The sequence below is a fragment of the Lepidochelys kempii genome, chromosome 1, assembly GCF_965140265.1.
Source record: "Lepidochelys kempii isolate rLepKem1 chromosome 1, rLepKem1.hap2, whole genome shotgun sequence".
NCBI classification, from domain to species: Eukaryota; Metazoa; Chordata; order Testudines; family Cheloniidae; genus Lepidochelys; species Lepidochelys kempii.
The window spans coordinates 260,288,976-260,298,237 of NC_133256.1; the positions used below are offsets into that span (position 1 = coordinate 260,288,976).

General features: G+C 55.1%; 1 protein-coding gene across 2 annotated transcripts in view; it reads right to left on the reverse strand.

The window, feature by feature from the left end:
* The window catches only part of SHISA8 (shisa family member 8), a 34,436-nt gene extending 26,056 nt beyond the window's left edge, over positions 1–8,380 (reverse strand). Inside the window, exon 1 of one of the 2 annotated variants that reach the window (XM_073327221.1) lies at positions 6,934–8,380. In XM_073327221.1, coding sequence (XP_073183322.1) covers positions 6,934–7,496 — 563 coding nt within the window. In that variant the 5' untranslated portion in view covers positions 7,497–8,380. The remainder of the gene's footprint in view (positions 1–6,933) is intronic. The other variant, XM_073327222.1, reaches the window with a different exon arrangement.
* Positions 8,381–9,262: the final 882 nt, after the last annotated feature.

The following is a 9,262-nucleotide window of genomic DNA, read 5'->3' on the forward strand; positions in this document are numbered from 1 at the left end:
CACCAGCTACACAAAGAAGGCAGTGATATTCCGTGACCCTGTGTGTTTGTGGTGAGCACGAGCAATGGACCCAGCCCACTGTAACCTGGGCCTGCTGCATGCAAATTGAGACAGGGCCAACAGGAAGCCTGTCTGCGCTGCCTGCTCCCTCTTCGGCATGTGGGATTTCAAGACTTCTGCTGCAGCTCTTCAGCCAGGCGCCTGATTCTCCTTGCACCTGAGTGTCGATCACGTGGAACTCCACTGAAGCTGCACCCCCGTAAAACAAGAGTAGGAGGCAGATTGGGCTCCCTTCTGCAAAGGGTCACTGTGTCCATGGAGTGGGGTTAAAGAGGGAGCCATGGGGAGCCTCCACCAATAGCCTGCAGGGGCTGTGGTGAGGGAGCCAGGAGACAACGCGGTGCACAGATATACTGAGTGTGTTGCCGATTGCATGCTGCCTGTTTTTACAGTGGCTGTGGCTAACATCCACTCCAGAAGAGGCTACCCACAGCCTCTGCCAAGCATGAGCCATGTGATGGCTGTCGCAGTCAGTGGCGCCGTGTCTTCTCGAATCTCTTCAGACCCAGGGGCTGTCCTCTGCTTTCCTTGTGCGGTGCAGACCCCGTTGTACCAGAGTCAGGACTCTGACACTGAGGCCATTGCAAGCCTGCTCCCTCCACATCAAGGGATCTCTGAAACCAGCGCAGACCCTGTGCTACTTCCTGCATCCTCTCCAGGCAGCTTACCCAGCCGCTGTTATCTTCTCCCTCCAGTGCGGTCTTGTTAGAGGCCATCTGTCCGGGGACAGGTTACCAGCTTCAACACCTCTTGCTGCTGGGGTTGCTGGCCTGCATCATCAGGCCACCTGGATTCGTCACGGTTGCATTACTGCTTCTGTGTGCTTGCATATGTTGTGAGACATGCCCCACTCCTGCCTCTGCACGTAAGTCTCCAGTGCATTTCAGTGGAGAATGCCAGCGCATAACATCTACTCCCTGCTATCAGCACAGTATAGGTGCAGCTCTCCCCTTTCCATGACATTTTGTGTCAAAGGGAACTATCAGGGTCATAGACAATATATTTCATAATAAACTGGCTAGAGTGTACCCGTGCTACTGCCCTCTGCTGGAGGGAGTCAGAACTCCTCAAGTGTGTGTCATAGAGCCTATGCTGCTAACAGAGATATTCTTTTAGCTCATGTGGTAGAAGCCAGAGGATGCGAGTTCTACGTCTGCTTTGCTGTGAAGTTCAGAAAGACCATGGTGTTCAGCTCAGCAACAGCCATTATGGTGCTCTGGTAGGTGGCCAGAGACTAGCTCCCATACTGCATATGCAGGATGGGCTGGTGTGGGGTCCTACTTTTGTCACATGGAAGAAGTGCAAAGACATGCAAGAAAAACCTGCCTTTTCCCACTCCATATGCTCCTGTCCAAAAATACGCAGCTTCTGGGGAAGAGATCTGTTCAGTGATGACCCACATATTTCAAAGTACCATCCCATGTGATTGGAACGTGTGTTTATGGGGAGCTAGACCCTGAGGGGGATCAGAATACATTACCGGCTCAGTCAAACAGGGACTGCTAGCGAAGGGAAAAAAAACAAATGCTCAGCACTGGTACCACAGGAACCAGACTACAAGTAAAAAACAAGTTTCCTTTGGTTAACACAATCTGCCAAGAGGACAGCTCACACGTTAACCCGCTGATGGCAAGAAATGCAGGAGAATAAATGGAACCCAACCACACGTGTCCTGAAGAAAGATCTGATGGTTCTCATTATTGGACTAAGAAGATGTGATTCCCAACAGTGGGCTAAGCTTTTAGGGTACTGGTGTATCTGCGTAGCACTGCTAGGTGCTACCAGTTTCATGGAAAGTCTCTTTCTTTCTGTTATCCACACACATGAAATGGGAAATTACCCCTCCCCCCCCGACATCGTATGACTAAATGCAGCCCCAGGCATGGACAGGGCCAGGCGACGGAAAAGCACATGTCTCTGAGATTCCAGCAGCTGGATCTGGCAACGGACAGCTCCTGGGGATCGCGCTGATGAAGCTGGTAGGGCACCGATTGAGTTCTAGTTCAAGTGTGTAGGTAGGCACTGCTGTGAGGGAGTTCACATGGCTGGCCAGAGCGCAACTATAGCTAATGGCCACCAGACAGTACTTTCCCTCCCCTCTTCTCACTTTGGTTACCCTTGGAGAGGGCAGGGTTAGAATACCCCCCTTGCTCAGGCACACATTCTTCATACCCCACTCCAGCCCCCCCAAACCCTCCCATCGCAGAAAAGGCAACAGACCTTCTCGGCACGCCCCAGCGGAGCAGAGACAGATGTGTTATGACAGAAGTCATCGCAGCATCCCTGGGGATGGAGTGTTCTTCCTCCAGTTATCCCAGCCAGGAAAATGAGCACACGCAAACACGCACACGCGCTCTCAGACACGTGCACACCCCAAGAATGCAGAGAGCTCCTTCCCAGGAGCAGGCTAGTGGCAGTGGGCAAAGGGCAGAGTAGTTGGAGCGGAGGGAGGCGGGGGGAGTTTGTATCAATTCGGTAGACCTGCCAGCATTTTGTCAGGCAAACGAGGAACAGGGAGGAGGTGGCTGGGATGAGGGCAGACAAAAAGAGACATAGAGGACGAGGCTTCATCTCAGAGATGGACTGAGGCTTAATTGAACCTGGATTCACCAAAATGTTGGGCCTCCTAATCCTGCATGCTCCCAGATGGACACTTGGCCAAAGTCAGGCAGACCCCAGCTCATCAGGCAGCTGGCTACTAGCGATCACTGGTGCATGGCACCGCTGTTTGTTACTCTCGAGGATGAGTGTGTCCCCTCTGAGCATGGGGCTGAATCTTGCCTTCATCTGTCCCTGTCATCGCCTCCTCAGCACTCTTATTCCTCCTCCCAGCCCTGAGCGGCAGCTGCCTTTCAAGGGATTCTGTAATCACCCTGCCACCCACCCCAGCCTTCTCCTCTACACCCATCACGCCCAGCTGCTCGGCTGAGTCACCCCCTTGGGGGGGTGGAGCTTTCATGTCAGTGACTGGCAGGAGGTGGGGCTTCTGTCTGTGCTGACTCAGTGGCTGCCAGTGATGGGGGAGCAGAGGCTGCTACTGGTTTGGAGACCGAACGCAGGGCATTTAGCGGCTACAAAATTGTATAACAAAGCAAGGGGGACGGGTGTTAAGGCCCCCGACATTTCAGGGGATGGAGATATTTTGAGATGCTCTCCTGATCATTGTCTGTCCTGGTCAGTCATCTCCTCGGGCGCTGCCTTTTTACTAGATCCCCTAACCCGGCTCCATACAATGGATTCGTCACCAGAGCTAACCCCCTGGCCGACAATCTGCAAAGTAGAACATGATTAGAAACTCACCCAGTTGCTTGATGGATCCATGTCCATGTTCCACCCTCTTTGCCCCCTTTCCTCTCCCGCTCCCTTCTGTCTATGCCTTTCCCCATCCCTCGGGCCCCTATCATCCGCTCCCCCTTCGTTTCATAGCACACAACTTCCTTACTTCTGCACAACAGCTGTTCTCGGCGAACAAGCGACCTTGCGTTCCACCAGAAGTGGCGCTGCTGATCGGGAGGGAGATGCCCAGGCAGAGCTGTGGCTGGTGCGGGTCCGGGTAGGGGAAGGCCGGGCTAACAGGAGGTGCTGGCAATCAGGAGCCACGGGCACTGGCCGGGCCACATGTGGAGCCTCCATGACTGGCTGAGGAGGGGCAGCTCTGGGTCAGGACTGAGACGCAGCGGCAGAGCTCTGCCTGGGAACCTTGCACCCTGCCTGGCGCCAGCTGCTCTTATTAGCACCTCGCTGTGAAGAGCATAAAACTCGCTATAAAAAAAAAATCAAGCTGAAGAGAGAAGCTGCAAAAAAGTAAAACCGACAAACCGGTGTCAATTGTGCTGCTGCTGCTGCCCTTCCTCCCCCACCCACAGCACTGCCAATGCCCCGCCATCCTGACCCCTGGCACTCCGGCTACTCCAGTCCTAGCCTCCCCTCCCCCTGCACTGCCAATGCCCCGCCATCCTGACCCCCAGCACCTCTGCTATTCCAGGCCCTTTGCCAGTGTGCCTCAGCTCTGTCTTGCACCACCCCATGATGTTCCAGTTGGGGGATCCTCTGCTGCCCTTGAAGCGACAGTCCCCATCAGCTGTGTGCCAGCCTCTAGGAGACAATGTCACCACATAGGGCGTTGTCTACTAGGACCTAGGATGAAAACCCAACCAAACTCACCACACTGGTGACCAAACCCAGAGCCGAGACTTATGAATAGCAAGAGGCTACATTCCTGATTTCCTTTTCATAGCAAAGTGCTGTACAGAATGAATGTTGGGGGATCACTCACACTGCCAGGAAATGCAACCATCTCTGCGGTGGAATGCCACAGCCATGCTCACCCAGCAGAACGATCCAGCCATGCCATAGGCTGGGTAAATTAGGATAATCCCCTCCACTGAAATCTGAGAAGGAATTTGGGAGGTGCAGTGCAGTTACCTAGGGTGGATTTGACTGAGATGCCAGTTTTAACCCCCATACTCTTGCAAAAAGTGCAGTGGGGCTTTTAAAGACCGCATGCCTGCCCCTCGGGATGGTGTACATTGACTCCAGTGGAGAATCCCCACGAGCGGTCAAGGCAGCATTTGCAGGCTTCCTCCAAGAGACGGCACTGATTCCATGATCTGAGCGCGGGACCGTTCAGAGTGCGGCGTCAGGGGATCGCTCCGGATGGCACAACGCACCCGCTTTGTGTCAGGCGCCCCGTGCCCAGCGCGGGGCACTTGGCATAGCCCTGGTCTATGACATCACAACCTGCCAGCCGGCCCAAGAGATCTGGTGCACGGAAGTCAGGACTTTCCTAAGGAGTTTGGCTCTGGAGTCGCTCTCCCTGGCTGCAGCTCGTTAGTGGCTCTCTCCCCGCCTGCCACTCAACAGGGGTCAGTGGAGCAGCTGGTTGCAGGCACAAGGCTGAGCGAGTTCCCCCAGGCCATGCGAGCTGGACTCTCTGGCAGCCCCAGTGAGTCTGTCAGTGAGCGACACAGTCTCGCCTTAAATATGTCCCCCACCAAAGGACCGTGGCACCTCGCTGACTGTCCCCCGCCCCCCCAGGTCCACTAGTGTCATGAGTCAGGCGAGGTCTCATGTTCTCCCGTCCTGCCACAGAAGGAAGCAACGGGAAGGGGAGGCATGGGCATTTTAAGGAGCTGGCATCTCAGGTGCCACTGCCTTCCCCCGTCTCCTCACCACCTGCCTACGCACACACACGCTGCCTTTCATCATGGACAAGCCCCTGAATCACCCCCCACCCCACCCCAACAGAAAACTGATAACAACTGAACATGCATCAAAGGATGTAGGGCCTCTGGGGGCCATCGCTGGAGCAGAATGGCGTGGCTGGGGGTGACATACCTCTGCCCCGAGCTGGGACTGAACCTGCCCAGAGTCCTGGGGGGGGGGGGGGAGATGTTCCCTGAGGGGGAACGTGTGTGTGTGTCTCTGTGTGTGTGTGTCTGTGTGTGTGTGTGTAGCGGGGACGGGTGGAGGGAGCAGGCAGAGGTGATGCTAGCCCATTGGGGGCCCTAAGCAGGAATATTTGGAGGAGCCCACAACACACATAATAAAAAGTGAATCCCTCCCTCCCCAGAGCTGCTTGGGGCCCTGAGCAATTGCTTAGTCTGCTTCTGGGAACACGACAAGAAGAACATTTATCTGAAGTCAAGAACTGACATATTAAGAGAGCGCACGCCAGAGAAGAAAAGAGAGAGAAGGCGGAACACAGGGAGGGAGGGACAGACAGCAATACAGAGATGAGGGGAGTGAGAGAGAAGGAAAGGGGAGAAAGAGGGTGGTGCGGGGGGGGGAATTCTGTACCCCTCCCCATCCCTGTTACTCTCTCACTGCTGGGAAGTTCAGCCCCTCGGACTTGCTGGACAAAAGAGAGGAGACACAGAGGTTGAGAAGAGTCCCAGCAGTGTCCGGGTGCTGCAGCTGCAGTCCCACCTGCCATCCTGATCCCTCACTCCCACCCATCCCTTCAGCTGGCTGCCTACTCCCTCTTGGCACCCACACGGAAAGCCACCCTGCCGGAGAGAGGAGGTGCCCTGGCTGAACTTGCTGCCCAGAGCACAATCAAAACCAGCCCGGACAATGCTCATAGCCCAGCTGCCGTCCTCTGGCAACCTGCTGGCAAGGGGGTGTGAGGGTCATGTGGTAAACATACAGACATCCATGTGCACGCAAACACACACCCACACTTTGACAGGACAGAAACTAATGAAGCCGCTCAGCAAGCTCTTCCCCAAAGCAGGATGCTGCAGGAAAGCCAAGACATTCATTGTAAGTAATTGTCCTGTATAGAATCGAACTTTGAAATGCCCCCAAACAGATGGCAAAACTATGAGCCTTACACTCAGAATCACAGAAATCAGGGCTGGAGAAGACCGGTTAGAGTAGACACACCTTGTCCATTCTCTGACGACTGTTCCCCTTGGTATATCCTCTCAGGATCTGACCAGTACATTGTTAAATGACCCAAGTGATGCGGCTTCCATCCCCCCCTCCCTTTGGGGGACTATTCCATAGCCCAGCAGGCCTCACTGGTAGGAAAGGGTTCCTGCTCTCCAGCCTAAATTTCCGTTGCTCAGCTTCAACCCGACAGCTCTGATTTCTACCCCCTTGACTCATTCCTCTCCCTCCTCAGTGTTTCAGACACCTAGCTCCCCCATAGATTGTTTTATCAGGGTCCAGAGCCAAAATTAAGGAGGGTTTGAGGGGTGGCAGGTCACTGTGGGGATCTGGGGTTGGACTGGGTCTTGCCCTCTGGAAGGGAACATGACAATGCAGCCGAGAGGGAAAGTCTGGAAGTATTGTCTATCTGTTGTGGAGCGAGACAGAGGGAGCAGGGACAGAGACAGAGCGGAAGGGAAGAAGTGAGGTCCCTTTTACCTGGACATGGTCATCTCCGTCGGGGGGCTCCGTGATTTCTCCAGGCCCAGCTTGGTGAAGATGCCCACCAGCACCATGATGGCCACCACACCACAGATGATATATACAATCAGGTTGGTCTTGTCTCGGGTAGGATCCTCGGGGGTCTCATCCACCCGGGCTGGTGGCTGGCCTGTGTTGACCCAGTTGGGGGTGTCATAATTGGAGCATCCACTTTGGTCCAGCCGCCCGTGCTTGAACTGGCAGCAGAAGCGGTACCCACAGGTCCCACAGCAGTACTGGTAGATCCCTGAGTTGCAATTGAATGGAGGGTCCCATTGCCCCATGACATCGTAGTAACCACGGCACCGGTCGCTGCCTGGCACAGCCTCAGTGGGGGCCACCACAGTGTCCTCCAAGGTGGGAGCCCAGCTGGTGTTACCATGGCTCTCCACCTGCCCCTCCAGCTCAGGATCCTGGGTGCTCGGAGCCCTGGTCCAAACCCGCCCTGGGTCCAACAGAACCAGGCAACAGAATCCGAAGACGTAACCTCGCTCCATCCATGCGCCACTCCCGCTTGCCATCACGCTCTCCTCGTCAATGGGGACGGAGACTGGTTAGCTCCTCGCCCGCCTCCTTAGGGGAGAAAAGCCCCTCTCCTCTGGAGACGCAGCAAGAAGGGTGTTCAAAAATTTCCAGCCAGATGCTAGGACACAAGCTATATCACTCCGTCTGCCCGTGGGAAAAGACGAGTCACCCCCTCCTCACTAAACAGCTCCCCCCGAGCAAACCCCACAACTAGAATAAGCCACCCGCTCAGCCAAGGGCTCAGGGTGGGTTGGGGGGCAGGGGAAGGAAAAAAGGAGAAGAGGAAAATCCTAAAGATAAAAACAACAATATGGGGGGTGTCAGCCTTGCATCAGGGCAACCCCTGAAATTCCTAGCAAGAGCCCAAGTGCAAGGAGGCAGGAGATGCAGATCGCCCTCTGCTCCTCGTCCTTTAGGAGTGAATTTTGGATCTTTGTAGTGTCAGTCGAAAGGCTGCCCTGGAAACAGCGAGGGCTGTTCCCATTTCGGCTGCTCAAGGCTGGGAGAGGATCCTGGAGGCAGCCAGCGTGGCTCTGTCTCTCTCCCCCTTCCTCGGAGACACTGAGCTTTCTGAAAAAAAAAAACAACACACACACACAACCTTCACACCAGAGAGGGAGGGAGCGAGGGAGGGAGCAACTGAGAGAGCGGGAGGGAGACCAAGGAAAGGGAAAGAGGGAGAAATAGTCCTTATTCCTTCCTAAACCGAGTGGGCTCCTGCGCCACAATTGTCTGACAGTTACCAAAGGAAACCAGGGAAGAACCTTAGCCAAGTCCTCTAGCACATCCACTGTCCTCCGTGCAGAGCCTTGGATGGCAGCCAGAGCCAGGCTGTCACCAGGCCAGAGGGGATACAAGAGGACACCAGCGGCTCCTTATTGACTGTAGCCACAGGCACTGGTGCACAAGTGGCTTGAATGAGAGAGACATCCACAAAAACACACCGGTCAAGGGAGGGATTGAAAAAGCCTGGACCTCTGCAGGGCTACCCCCCCACCCCCCCCCACTGCAGGGCTACGCCCCTACACACACACAGACACAGACACTCCCTCCTCTGGCAAAGCTCTACCACCCCTTAAGGGCCCACTGCAGTTAGAGCCCCAGCCGGGCAGTACCCCGGTTTCAGGCCATCATGTCTGGGACCATTACTGGAGTGCATTTCCTAAGGGTCAGAAAGCGCCCATACAGTGTTGTCACCATCACCCTTATCCCCACCCACCTGAAGTTAAACCTTCCACCCAGACGGGCGGGTGTGGGGGGAGGGCACTCCTCTGAGGAGCTTTGAAGGCTTATACATGTCACCGTTTATAAGCATAACCCTCTGGCGCAAGCTTTTGCAGCTCCAATTCAGGCAAAGCTCCCTATTGACTTCAGTGTGGAGTTTTGCCAGAGGGAGGATTGCAGGATCAACACATCCCCCCAGCCTTGCCCATACACCCAGCCATCAAACAGGGGTGTGTGACATTAGACTCCCAAGTCCAGATGTAGGCACCCAGATAAATGGGCTGCTTGCCAGGAGTTCTGCGCACCCAGTGAAGTGCTGAGTTCAGCAGGAGTTGCTGGGCATTTAACACTTTCAAAAGCCAGGTCCCTTCTTTCGGAATCTATGTCCGCACTGAGTCACTGGAGTAGAGGCCCTTGTTTCTGAAAATCTTGGCTCTAGTTAATGGGCCAAGGGGGCTGCGCTGGCTCCAGAGGTTAAGCACATGACATGGAGCCATCCACCTCTAAGTGGGTCCAGTCCAGACTCAGGAGGCTGATG